At 47.5% G+C, this 20,584-nt stretch overlaps 1 protein-coding gene across 1 annotated transcript; it reads left to right on the plus strand.

Moving 5' to 3' along the window:
• Positions 1–1,475: 1,475 nt before the first annotated feature.
• On the plus strand, positions 1,476–12,621 carry LOC119800485 (serine protease 55-like). The gene is made up of 5 exons (XM_038310682.1): positions 1,476–1,530; positions 5,053–5,245; positions 8,787–9,034; positions 11,002–11,144; positions 12,295–12,621. The coding sequence occupies exons 1-5, from the start codon at positions 1,476–1,478 to the stop codon at positions 12,619–12,621; spliced, it is 966 nt and encodes a 321-aa protein (XP_038166610.1).
• Positions 12,622–20,584: the final 7,963 nt, after the last annotated feature.

A 20,584-nucleotide genomic window follows, 5' to 3' on the forward strand; every position in this document is an offset into this window, starting at 1 on the left:
AATCTTGTCAGGTGTGGTGGTAACCATCTTCAATCCCATTTCTCAGGAGGCAAAAGCAGATGAACATCTGTGAACTCAAGGCTAGTCTGGTCTACATAAAGAGTTTCAGGGTAGCCAGGGTTGTATAGCAAGACTCTGTCTCAAAAAAAATTATTGACTGAACATTTGACAAACTATCTTCAATGTTTTTCAAGGTTGATAAACATTTTTATTGCATAATCTCCAGTTCTGAGAATGCGACTTCACATAAACGTGTAGTACAAATGGCAGACAGGTCTTTTCAGAAAACCACCGAAAACTCTGCCTTAACCCCAAGCTGAAATTCACTGAATGATCCATCAAACTCATTAACTTGAACAGCAATTTTAAAAAAAGTCAACTACTCTAGCCCAATATAATTCGGTACCAATATGCAGAGGAACAGTGGCAGGGAAATATCAAAGCTCTCAGTTCCCCACCATGGAACTGTTTCTGTGAGAACAGAAAACTGTAGGTGCAATAAACACACCTCAGTCCATGACACGTGGTGGCCTTGAAGTTAATGCTGTGAACCACGGCATGCACAATGCAAAACATACATGTCATGTGTTGAAAACCACAGACATGGCCACCTCCCACAGGGCCACGTAGACAAGCTCTCCCAGAAAAACTTCTGATCACTACTCCATTTATTTTTCATTCACTGTTGCTCAAGTTTTCACAGCTCCCACATTCAGTCATGTGACCCCACACCTGGGGTCATGACCCTCAGGTTAAGAAGCTATGGTTTATTAAGACTGTACTCTACGGGACTGTGCAGGTTCTATCTGTGTGACTGGGTCCTATGGCTCTCTGCTCCCTGGGACAAGGAGAGCTGATGGAGATATCCTACATTGGGGACATGGGTGGTAGGTCTATTTTCAGAGGAACATAACCAATAAAATACATGTGTATCAAAAATGAATACATGTGTATCAAAACTGGGACTTCTTAGATTGACACAGTGTGGCCTGTGTAGTCCAACAATGGCTATCAGCACGCCAAAGAGGCTGAGAATCTGGTAGCTATTTAGTCAATAAGAATGTCTGTCTCAGCAAGGCTCAACTAGTGCCCAGCCTAGCAGCCAGTTTGCAAGCCTCACCTGACTTTTACAGGTATACCCCAAAGTGGTAGGCTCCCCAGAAAGAGAAGTTCATGAACCTTAAGAAGAAACAGTTATAACGGGACCAAACACAAAGCGTCTAAAGAGGGCTGTGTGGTAAGGACAGAAATCAGGCCAACTGTAAGGGACATTCCAAAGGGAAAGTCTTCAAGAGTGAAGTCCTGGGTGAAGCATCACAGAAAGACAATGACTTAAGAGGAGTCTTTGTGACTTCGTGTGAGCTCTCAACACAGCCATTGTGACATCAGTAGCCTGGCAGCTTAAGAAATCTGAGCACCCAGCTGACACCATGGACTCAGTCTCCTAACTTCCAGCACACAGCCCAGCCAGGGCCATGATCCTGCCCTCCATTCTGCTGCTTGTTGCCCACACCCTGGGAGCAAATATTGGTACGTGGACTTCTCTCCCTCTGGCCAGAGCTGCTGACCCAAGTAGGGCCAGCCAGGACACCTGCTCTCTTCACCTTCCTTCATCCTGTCATCCTATGTGGTGAGCATTAAGGACAAAGGAAACAGTGGACATGACCCATGAGTTAGCTAACGGGCCACCAGGAGGTCACCTCCAAGAGCACAGACCCCTCACCCATCCCTTTTGGGGCATACCTGTCTAATCTTGGAGTTTCCAAGTTTTAGCTTGGAAAATTAGAATTCTACCTCACCAATACCAATGAATGAGGAAGTGCCCAGAGCTTGGGCCAGGAAGTAGTCAAGTGACTTAACTCTTCTCTCCCATTTCTACGCTAAAATACTCTGACAAAAGCCACTTAAGGGAGAAAGGGCTTCTTCTGGTTCACAGTTCAAGGGTGCATAGTCCGTCATGGATGGGAAGCCGAGGGGATGGGAACTTGGGGCAGTTGGTCATATCACACCTGCAGAGAGAAATCCAAGAGCAGTAAGGGCAATGCTGCTAACTAACCTCCATTCTCCTCTTAGACAATCCAGGTTTATCTTACAACTTCAGGGTGGGGGAAATTAGCCCAAAGCCACAACCACAGGGACACAGCATTGACTTACACCAGTCTGAGCAACACCCAGACTTCTTTCCGGTGCTCTTCATACTGCCTCTGAGCTGAGACAACCTGTCTCCCCAGCCTTCAGAGTGGCCTGGGGACTCTGGAGTCCAGTGGGAAAAGGCTCCAAGTTGCCAAATGACTTCTCACTGTGGAAGCTGCTGACATTACCTTCAGGCTTTGTGTTCTGGCTGCTTCTATGTTGGCATTGTGGGGTGTGCACAGGACCAAAGATGTGGAGAGTGGGATTTGTCTGCCAGTCTCATGGGGACTTCCCTGCGAAGTGGTTCCGAGAAGTCGTGAATCAACTGTGGCTCGAGGACTGTGCTCTGTGCCAAGCACTTTGACAGACACTTCAAATACCATCGTCATATCTGATGGGCGGAGTGCTTCTTACCCGTTTTAGGGATGAAATAAGAGAGGAGATAAGCAAGGCTAAGGAGTGTCTCCTTGGGTCATTGGACAAGGAGATCACAAACCAGCCTCTGCTGTCTGCAGCTAGGGTTCTGTAGCTGCATCAGAGAGAGGCCTGGCGTCGGCACTCACTAGTCAGGCAAGCGTCTCTCTGGGGATATCCTGATACATTGGCTCCCACATGTGCACATCCACTTTTGTAACAAGATAAATCACATAAGGCTCAAATAGGATTTTTTTGAAGTTATTACATTTTAATCGTGTGTGTGTGTGTGTGTGTGTGTGTGTGTGCAGTGTATGGTGTGTGGTGTGTCTCATAGCACTCATGTGGAGGTCACAGAGCAGCTATGGGAATCCACTGCCCTCCTCATACCATTTAGTTCCCCTGGGTTGGAACTCAGATGGGAAGGCTCGGCAACAGTGGCTTTACCCACCGAGCCTTCTCACTGACCCCCCAAATCTGATTTTTATCCTGATCTTTTCATTCACCTTTATATCACAAGTACCTCCCCCACATCATTAGAAACTCCCCACGAGCCTCATTTTCACAGCTGAGAAATAGTTCAGGGCACAAATACCATGACACCAGTTGGTCTCCCATTTGTTGCTATTATGAAACCCCCAGAAGGGACATCTTCCAGTAGGCAGATTGTTTTCCCCCTAAGACAGTTCTAGCATAGAATCCTTCGGTCAGAGGGTCAAGTCCATTGATTGTTGAGTGCGTCTCTCACAGATATGGCCCATCCTCAAGACACAGCATCACCAAGACATGCGTGTTGCTTTCTCCACTTGGAGCTGGCATTCTGGGGTCAGCAGCAGACAGAAGCACTCCACAATCATTGTAACGCAATGGCGACATCTGAGGCTGCACAGACAACAAGGTTGGCCAGGGCAGAGGTCAGACCAGAGGAGGCTTCACTGAAGAAGTGGTTCTTAGGGGGAAGCCCAAACGAGAGCAAGCGGGCTGTCGAGGCGTGAATATTCCAGGCAGAGTGCTGAGAAGCAGGTGGCCTGGATTTAGATCTTGGTCAGGCCACTGACTAGGCTTCGTGCCCTTAGACAAGTTATTTAACCTGTGTCTGGGGTAGCACGGCTTCAGGGTGATCATGAAAACTGTGAGTTTATCTTCCTACAGCGCCTAGAACAGCGCCAGATACAAGGTGAGCACTGTGAGCATGTTAGGTAAACCGTGATGCCAAAAGCCCCGAAGAAAATATCTATGTATTACAGACAGCTTAAGGCTCTGGACAAGCACTGCTGAAGCCAGGCTTCCTTACACAGCCCAGTAGTTGCCATCTGTGTCCCCAGCTGCCGAGTGGCACAACACGGACCAGATGACAATAATGAAGGCTTCTAGTGGGTTCTGGCACTTTTCATGGCTTCTTGGGGGTCTTGTGAACCTCTTCCTTATCCAGGACTCTGTCACAACACAGGCTAAGTGGTTTAAGTCACACTAATTTCGTCTCACTGCTCTGTAGGGTAGAAGTGCAGTGTGGGGATCCCAGGGTGAAGGCAACGGTGGGTGGGACTGTGCCCTGTCTGAGCACTGCGGGAGCATTGCCCGTCTGGGTTCTGATGTTGAGTGGCTTGTCTGGGCCTCTGCTTCCTTCACTGAGCCAACTCTGTAGTATCTCTCTCTCTGTGCATTGACTCTCCCTCATATGTGTGTATGTGTGTGTGTGTGTGTGTGTGTGTGTGTGTGTGTGTGTTCGGGGCAGTGCACACGTGTATGCACATGTTTGTAAAGGCCATGGACAAACTCAAGTGTCGTTCCTCAGGTACTGTCCACCTTGTCTTTTGTGACCTAGAATCACCGGCCTAGAATTCACCAAGTAGGTGGGGCTGGCTGGCTAGTGAACCCTCAGGGTTATGCCTGTCTTTGTCTCCCAAGCACTGATATTACAAACACACTACCATACCTTGATTTTTTTTTTTTTAACATGGGCTCTAGAACCCATGGGCTTTAGAACCTTGTGCTTGCGTGGTGAGAACTTTGCCAACCTGGCCATCTCCCTACCCCTGCCTCTATTTTCTTCAGGGCCTTTATGGTGACAAGACCACGCCACTAGCCATTTGAGGGTCAGCAGACTGATTTCACGCCTCAAATCTCTGTTGCTTTGTAAGGGGAGATATTTGCCAGTCCTGTGTCATAGCTACTAGACTTGTTGCGTATCTCTAGTCGTCACATCTTTCTCCCCACACTGGAGTTGGCCTTTGAAAGTGTCTTCTTCCAGGTTCTCTGTGTAGGAGCAGGCTTGGTAAAGCTGCCAGCCTGAGACCCCATGAAGAATGTAGACAGAGTCAAAACACCTTCACCCCTACCCCATCCAGAGTGATGGGCTCCTATCCTATCCTATCACGGTGGGGAAACCTTGGTGTCCTGGCCTCAGACCATCCCCAGGGATTTCTCCCCCCAAGCTAGACCCAGCCTGTCCCGACAGAGGTTGACTGATGATCTAGTTTTCCCTTCGGTTTTCCCTCCCTGCAGAATGTGGTACAAGACCCCTGTATGATAGCAAAACTCGGCACTCCAGGATCATAGGAGGGCAGGAGGCTGAGGTGGGTGAGTTTCCATGGCAGGTGAGCATTCAAGAAAAGAGACATCATTTCTGTGGTGGCTCCATTCTCAGCGAGTGGTGGATCGTCACCGTGGCGCACTGCTTTTATGATGATGAGATTTCGTAAGTATTGAGGGCCCAGGTTATCCGGGGGTGGCACGTTCTCAGCCACACACAGGCTGCGAGAAGGATCCAAGTACAATTACCTCCTAGGCAGACAAAAATGACTCCCTTCCTCCCCAGTATCACTCTGGACACCAAAGCAACTGACCTGAGACATTGCCTGTGGTCACCCCTGTCCCTTTTAGGGACACCTGCAGCTGACAGAGTCAGATGGCTTGGTCCCTTACCTCTCCTAAGACATTCAAGTGCTTCTAGAAGGAAGTTCTGACACTTCCCATCTGGCCTCTTTGGCTCTCTGTTGCCCCCCTTCTTTGTTCTTATGGAGACTGATTTGTCCTAGGCCATCAGTGGGCACCCAGGATTGCCTGGCAATTACCCACGCACTGAGGCCTTTGCCTGGACTTTTCTTTGATACTAATTCATTTGACTGTACAATGACCTCTGAAAGGAGGTTAAAGAAACCATTATGTTGTAGCTAGGAAAATTAAGTTTTGACAAATGTATTTAGCTTGCCCAAGTGCATACCCAGTAAACAAAGGCAGGAAGGAAAGTCTGGCTTTTGTCTTCACCTCGTTTAGAAAGCTTAAGAAAACTGCAGAAAGAGGAGGCATAGCCTGTAATCCCAGCTACTGGCAACCCAAGGCAAGTAGAACACCCACTTGAGGACAGCTAGGGCAGCTAAGTGAGAGAGGCCTTGTCGCAAAATAATAAAATAAGATACAGAATGGGATGCAGGATGGCACAGCGGTCGTGTTTTTGCCAAACAGGTTTGATCTCAGGGGTTCTATCTCCAGACCCACCAAAGCCAAGCACGCTAGCTCCTGCTCTTGAAGGAGACTCGGAGACCGGTTAGGAGAGCTAAAGAGACCCTGGCCATCTCACCTGACCGCTGCTTTTCTCAGGAAGTTCTTTCTGTGTGGCCAGTGGAAGCTCCAGGTGAAACTCCGGTCCTCATTTCTAAATGGCCGGCGGAGCTAATGACATCAAAGTGATCGCTGATTTGTGAGGCAGCACCTTGGCACTCTGACAGCTGGTTTGCTCTATGGCAATCGGTCCTTTGGGGGTGTCTTAGGGTTACTCTCGCTGCGATGAAACACCACAATCAAAAGCAGCCTGGGGAGGAAAAGGCTTATTTATCTTACACTTCCACATAATAGTCCTTCACTGAAGGGAGTCAGGACAGGAACTCAAACAGGACTGGATCTGGTGGCAGGAGCTGATGCAGAAGCCATGGAGGAGTGCAGCTGACTGGCTTGCTCCTCATGGCTTGCTCAACCTGCTTTCTTACAGAACCTAGGACCAGCTCAGAGATGACACCACCTATAATGGGGCTTGTCTCTCCCCTTCAATAACTAAGAAAATGCTTTGTAGGCTTGCCTACAGCCTGATCTTATGGAAGCATTTTCTTAATTGAGCTTCCTGCCTCTGGATGACTTTTGCTTGCTATCAAGTTGACATAAAACTAGGCAGCAAAGTGGGGGGTGGGGAATCTTCAGAGAGCCCATAACTGAAATCTGTCTCTGCTCTGTTAAACACTTGTATCTCATTCAGGTCTGGAATCATGAAGGTCACAAGTCTACTCCCTGTGTTACTGCCTGAGTGTGCCATGGCACTCGCGGGTTTCTGTGTTCTAACACTTGGTCTCCAGGCTGTAGTGTTGTATTGGGAGGTTGGGGATCCTTTAGGCAATTCGAGAGTAAATAAAAGTATGTCACTGGGTGGTGGACCTTGATAACTCAGCCCACTTCCAGCCAAAGTCTCATCAGCTCCTGTTTAATACAAATATAGGTACGTAGCCTCACCCTCCCGTGCCATGCCTTCTTTGTCATAGTGAACCAAATCTTTTTTAAAATTAATTTTATTGAGCTATACATTTTTCTCTGCTCCCCTCCCTTCCTTTCCCCTCCTTTTAAACCCTCTCCCATGGTCCCCACTTACCAATTTACTCAGAAGATCTTGACTTTTTCTACTTTCCATGTAGATTAGATCCATGTATGTCTCTCTTAGGGTCCTCAGTGTTGTCTAGGTTCTCTGGGATTGTGGTTTGTAGGCTGGTTTTCTTTGATTTATGTCTAAAAGTCACTTATGAGTGAGTACATGTGATATTTGTCTTTCTGTATCTGGGTTACCTCACTCAATATGATGTTTTCTAGATCTATCCATTTGCCTGCAAATTTCAAGATGCCATTATTTTTTTCTGCTGACTAGTACTCCATTGTGTAAATATACCACATTTTCCTTATCCATTCTTCAGTCAAGGGGCATTTAGGTTGGTTCCAGGTTCTGGCTATGACAAACAATGCTGCTTTGAACATAGTTCAGCACATGTCCTTGTGGTATGATTTAGCATCCTTTGGGTATAAACCCAAAAGTGGTATTGCTGGGTCTTGAGGAAGGTTGTTTACAATTTTCTGAGAAATTGCCATTCTGCTATCCAAAGGTGCTGTACCAATTTGCACTCCCACCAGCAATGCAGGAGTGTTCCCTTTACCCCACATCCTCTCCAGCATAAGTTTTCATAGTGTTTGTGATCTTGGCCATTCTTACAGGTGTAAAATGGAATCTCAGAGTTGTTTTGACTTGCATTTCTCTGATGGCTAAGGATGTTGAGCATTTCCTCAAGTGTTTTTCAGCCATTTTATATTCCTCTGTTGAGAGTTCTCTGTTTAGGTTTGTAATCAATTTTTATTTGATTATTTGTTCTTTTGAAGACCAATTTCTTGAGTTCTTTGTATATTTTGGAGATCAGACCTCTGTCTGATGTGGGGTTGGTGAAGAGATTTTCCCATTCTGTAGGCTGTCATTTTGTTGACTGTGTCCTTTGATTTACAGAAGCTTTTCAGTTTCAGGAGGTCCCATTTATTTATTGTTTCTCTCAGTGTCTGTGCTACTGGGGTTCTATTTAGGAAATGGTCTCCTGTGCCAATGCATTCAAGTGTACTTCCCACTTTCTCTTCTATGATGTTCAGTATGGTTGGCTTTATGTTGAGGTTTTTGATCCATTTGGACTTGAGTTTGTGCATGGTGATAGATATGGATCTATTTTCATCTTCTACATGTTGATATCCAGTTATGCCAGTACCATTTGTTAAATATGCTTTCTTTTTTCCATGCATAATATTTTTGCATCTTTGTCAAAAATCAGACGTTCATAGGTGTGCAGATTAATATCCGGGTCTTCTATTCAATTCCATTTGTCCTCCTGTCTGTTTTTATGCCAATGCCAGGCTGTTTGCAGTACTGTAGCTCTGTCGTGGAGTTTGAAGTCAGGGATTGTGATCCAAATCTTAAACTGAGACCAAATCAGCTTCCCTTCTCATAGTTTCTTGTCAAATACTTGATCACAACAGCAAGGAAAGTAGATAACATGTTTTTTCTGTATTCTTTCAGTCTTTAAACCTGCTGAGCAGCTGCCCCAGTAGGACAAGGCCTTGAAGGCTTCTAGAACTACAATGGGTATAGAGGTTTTGGACCCCTTGACTTCTGTTCATTCAGGCTTCCTTTCTTCTTCTTCTTCCTTCCCTCTTGTCTGTGTCCTCAGACCAATAGGACTGACTGTCAAAGTGGGAACCAATGACTTAGCTGCCTTACCCACGGAAATACAGGTCGCCAACATAATTCGCCACAAAAACTTTAAAAGAACCAACATGGATAATGATATTGCCTTGTTGCTGCTGGCCAGCCCTATCCGCTTCAACGACCTGACAGTGCCCATCTGTCTGCCTCTCCATCCCGCCCCTTCCAGCTGGCATGAATGTTGGGTGGCAGGATGGGGCATAACCAACTCAGGTATGTGACTGCCCAGGGCCTCGTGGGGACTACAGGATCTGGGGGCGCTGTGAGATAGGACACAGAAGATGAGAGGGTGGTGGAGAGGCTTTTGGTGAAGGAAGGCTCTTGGGAGCCTCAGCTCAGTCTCCTCTGGGTGCTAGAGAGATGCTGTGGCTGAGATGCCAGCTCTGGACCAATCCCTGGGTGTGGTCAGCCAACACAGAGTGGTCCTCTCTGTTTAATGGGATTTCAACCACCATAGTGGTCCCAAAGGCCCCTGTGTTCTACCTTAGTTCTCACATAGTAATGTCTCCTACCTGGGTTCCTACAGGTTTTCATGATGCCCAACCCCAGGCTAGGCTTCTAATGCTACTCAAATGTTGTCCAGCCACTCCTACAAGTTAATGTTATCATTTGCGACAGGTCAGGCTGTTACTTAGTCAAAATAGGAAACATGTGGAGCAGGAATGTGTGAGTAAATCCCCACTTGACTGTCCCTGTAAGAAACCCCCACAAAAGTCAAGCAGTGAGTAGGAGACCGGAACCACACAGCCTACAGCTGAAGCAAGCCTCAGGCCCACAACGATGCCTCCTGTGAGCTGTGCCTGGAATTTGGCTTCTCTCAGCAGCTTAGCAGAGGGAGACAGGTAGAACATGGCTGCTGGTTCCAGACAAGACTTAGAAGCAGGGAAGGAAGTATGTGGTGACCTACAAGGTTATAGCCCCCTGGGAGGGAAGCAACTATGAATTTCTGTGATGAGAGTTGAGACATTCAGGCAAATTCCTGCTACTGGAGGAATTAGACACTGGTTCCTGTCACTCCTTCTGTTCTAATAATTTTTGTGTGGGACCAAAATATCTCCCAGAAACATGTGAGAAGAAAGGGTTATTTTTGTCTCAGGGTTTCAAGAATCTTGGTCCATTATTTGGGAAAGGCTGGGCACAGCAGCTCTGAGCCCAGGGGTGATAGGTAGCATAGGGCACACTGCCATAAGCCCAGGGAGCAGAGAACAGGACAGAACCAGGAAGCAAAAATCACCTTCAAAGGCCTGGTCCTCGAGACCTACTTCTACCAGCTAGGCCCCCCCCCCCATAAAGGTTCCACACCCTCCAAACTCAGCCCCATCTGCTGAGAAACAAATGTTCAGAACATGGGTCTATTCTGAGAGACAGTTCAGATTTAAACTGTGCACCTCCTAAAGATCCAGCCAGGAGTTAGAGAGATGGCTCAGTGGGTAAGTTACATACTGCTCTTGCGGTGGGATGGATGCTTGAGTTCAGTTCCCAACACCTGTGCTGGGAGGTTCACAACTGCCTGGAACTTCAGCTCAGGGGGATCTGATGCCCTTTCTGGCCCCTGTGGGCACTCACTCTCGTGCGTGTGCACACACAGATACAGATACACATGTACATACATACATACATACACACACACACATATATATATATACCATATAACACAATCACACACACACATATAGATAGATAGATAGATAGATAGATAGATAGATAGATAGATAGATAGATAGATGAGATATGTTTAGATCTTTGCAAAAGACAATCCAGCCAATCTATCAGTGCTGGAAATCATAATCATAATTTTTTTCACTATGGTACAACCAGAGACGGTGACTAGGTATATGCAATGAATCATAGGGATGGGAATTTCAGGGAACACTAGTGTGCTTCTTGGGGTTGTCAAGTCCTGGAGCTGGGTGGAGATGGTCCGGAAGAGGACTCAGGTTCTAAATGAGAGGAGGCAGGAGGCAGAGTTAAGTAGAACAGCTTAGGTGATGACAGATAAAGTTCAGGTATAGGTTAGCCGAAGGCTGTGGATACTGAGTCTATGATTAGCATGAAGGAGAGTGTTTTGGGCTGGTTCAGGAGGGTATGTGCCTCTCTCCAGGTCAAATCAGCTTCATTGTCTGCATAAGGACCCCACACACACCTGGTGGCTTTTCCAATGTGCTTTCTCTCTACGCCAGCTGACAAATTATCTATGACAACCGACCTGATGAAGGTGCCAATGCGTATTACGGACTGGGAGGAATGCACGAAGGTGTTCCCAATGCTGACCAATAACATGCTGTGTGCTGCGTATGATAACGAGAGCTATGATGCCTGCCAGGTAACGAGGGGCAGCGGCCCCTCCCTCAACCTGCAGCCCATAGGTGTTTTCCTTGCAAGAGTGTCTCCCTCCCCTGAATAGATTCAGAATCTAGACTGCAGGCTCCGGAAAGGGCTCAGTCAGTAAAGCAAGCATAAGGACCTAAGTGTGGTTTCCCAAACCCATGGAAAACAAGTCAGACACGGCCACATACACTTGTATTCTCAGCGTGGAGAAAGTAAGAGACTCCCTGGGATTACAAGACCAGCCAACCTAACAAGCAACTCCAGGCTACTGAGAGAACGATCTATCTCAAAACAACACAAACAAACAAAACCAAGCAAAACAAACACACTGAAACCAAAACAAAAAGTCCAACAGTAGTTAGTGGACGTGACGTCTGAGAGACTAGAGCCGAAGTTGTTTTCTGACCTCCGCACATGCTCAAAACTATGTGTACACTCAGAAGTACTTATATGCACACACATGCACACACATGCACACACACGCACACACACACACACACACTGAAAAACACACAGACCTGAGGGCCTTGAGCCACAGGGACTTAGAGTCTTTGAGTGAAGTCTGTGTACAGAGTAAGCCCTGACGCTGTTGACACCCATCTGGGGGTCAGCACGCAACAAGTCCACAGTCGATTTCAGGTCTTCATGGACGCTAAGCCCACAGGATTCCTCCACTCTTCCCACCTGTCTCTGCCTCTCTGGAACTGGGGTTGCAGACTTATGCCACCATGCCTCGCTTTTTTAATGTAGAATCTGGGAGTCGAAGTCTTGTCCTGACACGGCCCTCCCCACAGCGTGCGTGTGCTTTCTTCTCTGCCCTTTCCAGAGCCCGCTTTGAAAAAACTCACATCCTGAACCACTTTTCCTTCTTCCTATCTTTTGGACTCTCTCTGGAGTTTCTTTCTCATCAAGCCCTCTTTCCTGGACCCTGAACACTGATGGCCTTAGATGGTGCCCCCTATGACTCCATAAGCTACTCGTGAGCAGGACAGCTCTCCCACCGGGCCAGGATGAAGTAGTTACCTTGGTCAGTGGTAACAACATTTATTTGACAAATTTGAGTAGGTGAAGTCAATGGAGCTGTGCCTGGCCTCAATGGACAACTTAAGGTGGACTTAATATTGCACTGTGTTCTCTGCCCACAGGGAGACAGTGGGGGACCGCTTGTCTGCAACACAGAGCCTGGCAGTAGGTGGTACCAGGTGGGCATCATCAGCTGGGGCAGGAGCTGTGGACAAAAAGGCTCCCCAGGAATATACACCGTGCTGTCGAACTATACCCAGTGGATTGAGAAAATAGCCCAGATAGAGGGGAAGCCCCTGTATAGTGAGCATTGGAGGGTCTCTGTCAAGAAGAAAGCCAGGAATCACAGCCAGTTCTCCAAATGTCCAGCATTGAGCTATCCCCAAAGTTGGTTTCTGCCCTATCTTATGTCCTGTGTGTTACTCAGAGCCCTGTCCAACTGGGAATAAAGAGATGCAGTCTCTAGCCCCTGGCATGTTTGTGAGACTGTACTTTGGGGTTGGTTACAAATCTGAGCTGACATCAAGAAGCTTGAGGCGAGGACAGAAAGAGGAGGACCCCAAAGATAGGCTAGGTCCCTGGTTCAGGGACTGAATGCAGATACAGCCAGATGGAATATACTAGTGACAGCTCACTCTGGTGGACCTGGTTCTCACTCTTGGTCACCTGTCAGGTTCAAGGTAACTTCTGTTGGGAGGGACCTTCTCTGGCTAGAACAAATCTCTAGATTTGTTCAGATAGCAACTGTGAGACTTTTTATTCTGAAGTCCCTTCCTACCCATCACCTTTGGAGGCTGATGGAGAAATGGTCCAACCATGTAACATGAACCCACATGAGTTTGTTAAAAGATCTCAAGAATTTATTTAGATATAAAATAAGGATAATTTGGTATAAAGTGGGGATAAACACTGGTACAGAATAGATTAGATGTCACCACAATCCAGCTGCTGTTGTCTGCAGTTCTGTCTAGGGTAGCTGGGGTTCAGCCACCCAAGCGAGAAAGGGAGAGAACATGACCTCTCCTCCTCAGATTTTAAGCGCTCATATACTCAGGTAAGACCATACCCTAGGGATTGCTTCCCAAAGGTCTTTGGCTAAATGGATCAAAATCCCACAAAATTTTCCTTTTTTTTCTAAATAAGAAGGTTCTAATCCTAACACTATCTACAATGAAAACAACAATCAAGTATCATGCAGAAGAAAGAAAAGGCAATAACATAAGCAAAGCTGAAGCTACAACCAACAAGAACAACATCAAGCAAGAAATGCATTCTAAACGTCCAAGCCATAGGTAATTGGCAAATTGCAGAGATTATTCCAATAGCTGTCCTATCCTGGAAAGTCTAAGTCTTTACTAAGATATGGGAGGATAGTAACTATGACTATCTAATCTTCAACCCCATCAAAGACCTGAGATTGCTGGAGACCACAATACTGTATAGTGAATGCACAGCTGACAGATCAATAGGCAGATCCACGGGAAGTGTACACGTCCAAATCCATGTGGAGCAACCCGTTTTTGCAGAGCTGCGGGAACACTTGTCTTTTGGAAAAGTTGCTGTCATATCTGTGGAAACCTTGTGAAGCCTTGATTCTTCCCTTTGAAATTGGATTCATTCCCAAAACACCTCAGCAGTGTGACTTCTGCATGGGTAACGGAGTGACCCTGCTCTACTCCTCCACACCACGAGGCCTTGGAGCAAGGCATTCACTCTTTGTTCTAGCAGTCACATTTACATAGAGTCAATCCCACAAAATTACCTGCTAACAGATCACGTAGAAATTTCTATAGAAGACAGGCACCGAGCAGGAAGGCAGCATGCCCCATCTTTGCTAACAAACAAATATGGGCGTCCCCCAAACTGGTTATCATGAAAGAGATTAGATGAGGAGAATGGGTGAATCCAGGATTCTGGGATGTTTAGTAACTTTATCTAATGATTTGGTATGTCAGGTACTTCCCCTTGAATGCTGGCTCTGTCCTAGGTCGGGTCCCCTGTTCTGGAGTACTGCTTTATCAGGTTCCATGTACCCTTTTTGTGATTTTCCAAACCTTTGATGTTAACATGGTGTTTTTTTAATTAAACTGTATGGCCTCCAGAACATTTCCTATTAATAACTGGTCAATTTCATCATTACTTTGTGCTAGAGAACCTGGTAGGAATGATTCATATTTCTGACAATTTCCTATAATTATATAAATAACGAAACTAATTCTGACTCATCAGAAATAAGTCCAGCAGTTTCAATATGTAAGACAACTCTTTCTGCATATTGAGAGTCAGTAACTATATTGAGAGGTTCTGTAATATCCATTAGTACCATGAGAATGGTATACAATTCTGACTTTTTCACAGAATCATAGGGGCTGTGCACCTCTCTACTTAAGTTTCCTGATTTGTAAGCTTCCTTTCCTGATTTATTTGCATCAGTATAGAACATAGCAGCTTCAGAGATTGGTGTTCCCCATATGACGCGAGCAAGGACCAAACTGGTTCTTTTTGTGAGCTTAAGTCTCTCGCTTTAGGGATAACTGTTGTTAATCTCTCCCAAAAAATTACTGCAAGCTCTTTGCCAGTTTTCATTTTCTGCCCATAAAGAGGAAATTTCTTCTTTAGTAAAAGGTACTACGATTTCTGCTGGGTCCATTCCCATCAGCTGACGAAGTCTTAATTTTCCTTTTAGAATCAAATCAGAAACCTTTTCCACATATGTCTTTAATTTCTTCCTCTGTTTGGGTGGTAAAAATATACATTCCCAGATAATATCTTTCTGCAGTTAAGAGTGTTAGCTGCCCTTGCTGAAGACCCTGGGCCAGCTCCCTGTATTCCCAGGGCTGCTCAGAACCTGTAACTCCAGCTCCAGGGAATCAAATGCCCTCTTCTGGCCTCTGTGTGCTCCTGCACACTACTGGTACACATACAGACCCTCAGGCGCACACACCCCCCACTCCCACCCTCACCTCCACTCCCTCCCCGCCCCCCCCCCACCGTCTGCACTCTATGCACTAGAACCTAGTTCGTGAGCTTCGGGCAAGGGCCTGGAGGTTGAGGAAACACACACAGAGACAGGCCAACACACAGACCTTCCAACACTGGTAGCAAAAGCCCTCTTTAATAGCGCCATGAAGGCTTAAATACCCTGCAGTCAATGGCCAACAGGTGAAAATCCCATCCTCTGATCCTCTAGGTAAAGCACAGCTTTTAGTAACTTCAATTAGAAGGCTCTAGACAGGGAAGAGCAGCTGAAGACCAGGACTCATTTGTCCCAACAGTTAAGAAACTGAGATCAGGGGTTGGGAAGAGACTCGCTCTAAATGAGTGGAGGCAACTTGGAGCCTGTGATAGCTCCTGAGCTTCCCATGGGCTTCAGTCAACTCTCTGAGGGGACCCTCCTGTCACTCAGTGGGGGGCATATGCTGGCAGCCAGCCCAGCCTTAGACAGGCAGTCCTCACTTTAGGAGTCTGCTGATGTGTGCACCACAGGGACCTTTGCACCTGTGCGCTTCTCTGCCTGCAGAGGACTCCAGAGCACCTTGGGGATTCTCTGCCTTCCTGGCCAATGACCCCAGGGGCGTATCCTGGGCTGGAAGATCTCAGGTTCTCCGAAGAGTGAACAGGCAAGTGGAGAAAGAAGGTGGCAAGCACAGAAAGGTGGCATGTGCCTGATTGGGGGTGTGGCTAATCAAACATCCCCTGATGGTCTTAAGTCCTCCCCTCCCCCAGTACCTCACAGCATAGGAGGCAGACCTCTGAACAGGTCAGTGAGGGAGTTTTCACATTCATTAATCGAGGTGGGAAGACCCACCCTGAATGTGGATGGCTCAGTTCCAAGTGCTGGAGGCCTGTCTGAGTAAAAAGAAGGGTGAGCTGAGCGCCGGCATCCATTGCTGCTTCCTTACAGTGGAGGCCATGTGACCAGCTGCCTCCTGCTCCTCCTGCCCCCGTGCCTGGTTGCCGTGATAACTGTGCCCTTAAACTCTGAGCCAGAATAAACTCTCCCTACATCGCTTTTTGTTGGATCTTCTGGACCAGCGCATGGGTCTTTAAAAATGCCATTAAGGTGAAATGAGGTCACAAAGGAGATCAAGTCCAGTGTGGCTCTTGTCCTTAAAGAGGAAATCTGGACCCAGACAGGGACAGAGGGAAGACCGAAAGCTCAGAATTGCAGGAGTGAATTTGCAGTTGAAGCCCCAATTTATGAATTTGGGATGAATTATGACCCTACCCCCAGTGTCATCCCCCAGCCTGGCTGCCCAGCTGACTGGCAGCAAGAGGACAGTGCTGAGAACTAAGGATTCTCTAGACCATAGGCTCATGGCACTGTTCCCTCTGCCCACACTGCATTGTCACCATCCCCAAAACATGTCATCGTGATGGTCTCCTGGCCTCTCGGGTGCCCAGGAGAGAAAGCATGGGACAACTGTTTAGTGTGAAGCCAGAAGCACCCCTTGTAGAGTGCCCCCACTCAGGAGTTGGTCTTAAACAAGTCCCTGATTTTACTGAGTTCCTGAGCCCCCAAAATAGAATGCACGTGCCTATCTGCTAACCTGCTATACCATGGCAGTGATCAAATGGGACCTTGTGTGTGTGTGTGCGTGTGTGTGTGTGTGTGTTATAGAATATTAATGATGGTAACCTTCTAGTTTGGGTCATGAGTTATCTGTTGAGCTTCTGTTTTGGTAGGGCAAGAATAGAGTTATACACAGTTAAACTGCCCACGAGACAGCAAAAGCAGTTACAGCAAACAGTAACTGTCTAGAGAAAACAGATTTGATGGTTGTGAGTCAGTCATCTAACATTTGCTGAATCAGGTCCATCTGTGCCAGCCACCTGGATGAAGCCGGGAGCATGTTGCTGGGAGGACAGACGTATTGCAAACATGTCACTGCAGGTGACAGGTAGAGACAGCGCAGGAGAGGGGATAAAGGCTGGGCCTGGGCTGGGCAACTCCTTTGTAGTGGTTCTTAGAGCTCACAAAGAAAGGGGAATCTGGGGGAAGTTAAGGACAGACTAGGCCAACAAGCCACTGAGACCGGCCTGGCAGAGCTGTCATTTCCAAAAGAGGCCACGAGATGGCAGAGTGGTTGGAGACAGGCGGTCTTCTCTAGCCTTTGGTTCCTCCCAATGAGGAAAACTTGAACATACTTCTTTCTGAGTGTCAGGACATGCTTCTCTGTGAGTGACAGGACACCCAAGGGGTGACAGACCTGCCCTGAAGTAAGAAAGGAATTAGGAGGTCCTATGCTGTGCCGGGCAACTGATGGGAGCTTTGCAGCGGCCTCCGCTCAATCCCACATGCCAGCGCTGGCCCGCTCCGTTGTGGCTGAACTGCATCTCCGCTGGTGTCATTCTTAAAGCAGAGGTTTCTCTCTGCTTTCAGAGGGATACCGCCCCTGGAGGTTGAAGTCCAGGGTTGACCTCAATGCCCTTGATCTCAACCATGTGTCCATTCAGAAAATGAGCAAAGACAAAGCTAGCACGCCAGAGCGAGGAAAGAGCAGGAGCATGGCAGCCAGAAGCTCGTTCTCAGCAAGTCTGTGATCTGCGAGCTCCTTTCCTGCAGGATAGAGAGGTCAGCGCAGCCTCGTGCCAGTGAGATGGAGTATTGCAGTAACCTCCAGGTATCCAGGTCCTGAGAGGAACTGTCAGGTCATCGTCACCACAAGGCCAGCCTGGAGTCGAGAACATAAGGCCTCCACATACAGGCAAGGCTGCAGCAGAGGCACCAAAAGAAAATCCAGGCGCCTCGGATACAGGGCCTGCTGTTCTGCTCACCACCACTTGGTGGCAGTCACTAACTGTGGCTTTTAGGGGGTTTTGTTGTTATTGTTTTGTTGTCCATGGTGTGGGGTTTCTTAGTTTTGTCTTTAAATGGGTGTTAGCTATGTTGCTTGCTTTGGCCTTGAACCTGGCTCTTTCAACCTCTGGAAGGTTAAAACACGACGTGTCCCAGCTAACTGCTGTGTTTCAAAAAAAGAAAGAAAAGAAAAATGCCAAGGTGTTCTGGGTCCTATGACTCGTGCTGGGAATGCTGATGTAGCTTCCAGGACTCCCCCAGCGGGAACCCCTTTGGTGTCTGGGCACAGCTACCCAACCCTGCTCCCCACTGTGGAGTCAGGGTTTCCTGCGGTTTCCCCACCTGCCTGCCTTCCACTTCCCTGCCTGCCTCATGAGAACACAGGGACCCTAGCTGGATGGGGATGAGGTATTGAGGTTTCTGCCGCATACCCTTCCCCAGAAGCAGTTTCCATCCCATGTTTGTGGAGACCACGCAGAGCGCTTCAAAGAAGAGTGTGGATGTACGTGTGTGCATATGTGCGCAACCATGTATGAAGTGAGGGAAGCCAGGCGGTAGGGGTATGGACTCAGTTGTCCTCTCTCTGTCACATTCAGGCCATTAAATCACAGCGATTCCTACTAACACCTTTTCCTGCTAAGGCCCCCACAGCCAGAAATGACTCTGCCTTCTCCCAGGGCCACCTTAAAGGCCTTGCTCTTGTCACCGTTTAGTAGTGTCTTTTTATTTCAGAGCATGTGTCCCAGATCCTGAGAGTAAGGGCTTGGGACACCATCCTTCTGGGAGGGCAGTGGGAGGATATCCTTTAGAAGCCATCTGTGCTCAACAAGTGGTAAAGGTCATGCCTCCTAGCCGAAGGTCAAGAGGTACAGGAAGCAGTTGGGACACTCCAGGCTTCTCCCTGACCCCTTCCAGCCTGCTTTCCCTGGGAACTGGACCCCACCTTGGCTTTAAGAAATGCTCACACACTCCCTCCTTCCCTCCTTCCTTGTGCTGCGTTAAGTCAGACGGAGTGGTACATGAGTCTGTTTCTGTATTAGGAAGCAGAGGACAGACAGGTGGCTCCTAGTTTCAGTCTTAGGGTAACTCAACACCAGCCAATTTTCCTATCTGTGCATGCAGTGCCATCAGAGGTATGAACCGAGGGCCACTGTGTCCCCAAAGGCCAAGGATAAGCAGTCCTATGACTGTACTGGAACACCTTGTCCCACAAAGGGACTTCCTCTTCCAAGCAATGTTGGCATCTGAGTCCAGGGTATGAGATATGAGGAACAGCGGGGTTGGGAGATGAAGCAGCATCCTCTTGTCTGCACTGACCTAGTGTTCTTAAGTGTGAGGGAGTTTTGAGTTGGGACCTGCTCTCCTCGCTATGATGCCCTTGGCATGGCCTGTGCCAACCAACTATTTCTCAAAGTAGGACCTTTGAGAAGCCTCTGCCTTCTAGTGCTCCTGCCCAAAGGGATAGACAAGGCCGCTAGGTATTGAGAAATGCTTCAAAAGATGTTGAGGTCCCTGAGGAGATAGCTGCATGCCCTGCCTACCTCACTTCAAGAGACAGCTCCTTACATCTCGCAGGGAAGGGCAGTGGGAGCCACTGGTCATGAAGACCCTCTTGGTCCCCTTAGAGTGAAGCTGGGACTATTTGATAAAGATTCTAACCTTTGTCTCTGGGGTGCAAGTCCTTGAGAGAGACATCCTATTGATAAACACAAAGTCAAGGACAGCAGGAGACTCCGGAGAGGACCTTCTTCTAGTTCCCTGAGCACTGTGTGAAAAAGTCAAGCTTGCTTTGGAATCAGGAGGTTCAGACAATCTAAGCAAACAGACCAAAGACAGAATTCTACCACACAGACATGCTCAGAACAGAGAGGGGAAAACACACACCCAGTAAAGAAGCCGTGTGAGAAGTGTCGGCAAATGTCCAGTCAGAGGTTGCTAGCTGCCCAGGTTACTTTCCCATTGCTGTGATTAAAAAAAAAAACAACACCCAGGGCAGGAAGGGTTTGCGGTTCCAGGTTCCAGTTAATCACTGCAAGAGAGTCACAGTGGCAGGCGCATGATGGAGTCAGGGACCAGAGAATCACGAATGTTTGTCTCTCTTTCCCCTTTATGGTACCACTCACAGTCAGGTAGAAGTTCCCATCTCAATGGGCCCAACTAATAACATCCCTTAGAGGCACACCTGCAGGTCTCCCTAATACAGACAATCCCTCATGGAGACCCCTTGCCAGGCGAGTACAGTTCACAAATGACATTGACCATTATCCAGTATTTAAGGAAAAAACAACTCAATAACAAAAGGACAACCTGATTTTTAAAGTAAGCAGAGTCTGAATATACATTTCTCAGACGATAGCAAAACAGTCAATGTATATTTGAGAAAACATGGCATCACTAGTCACAAGGGAAAAATACGTCAAGACCACATGAGCTAACACCTCCATCTACCCAGAATGATGGTTACTGGAGATTGTAAGTGTTGACGAGGATGTGGAAAAACAGAAACCACATGCAATGTTGATAGGAATGTAGACTAGTTTCATAATTGTGGGAAAGAGCATGGAGGGTCCTCAAAAATAAGAAATAGAAGCCGGGGTTGTAGTTCATGGGTA

Source organism: Arvicola amphibius, chromosome 13, assembly GCF_903992535.2.
Source record: "Arvicola amphibius chromosome 13, mArvAmp1.2, whole genome shotgun sequence".
NCBI lineage: Eukaryota > Metazoa > Chordata > Mammalia > Rodentia > Cricetidae > Arvicola > Arvicola amphibius.

Excerpts from the sequence above, each read along its gene's own strand:
- LOC119800485 (XM_038310682.1), top strand. The coding sequence starts at position 1,476 with ATGATCCTGCCCTCCATTCTGCTGCTTGTTGCCCACACCCTGGGAGCA. Across the intron at positions 5,246-8,786 it reads TTTTATGATGATGAGATTTC|ACCAATAGGACTGACTGTCA; the intron begins GTAAGTATTGAG and ends CTGTGTCCTCAG. Across the intron at positions 11,145-12,294 it reads AGAGCTATGATGCCTGCCAG|GGAGACAGTGGGGGACCGCT; the intron begins GTAACGAGGGGC and ends CTCTGCCCACAG.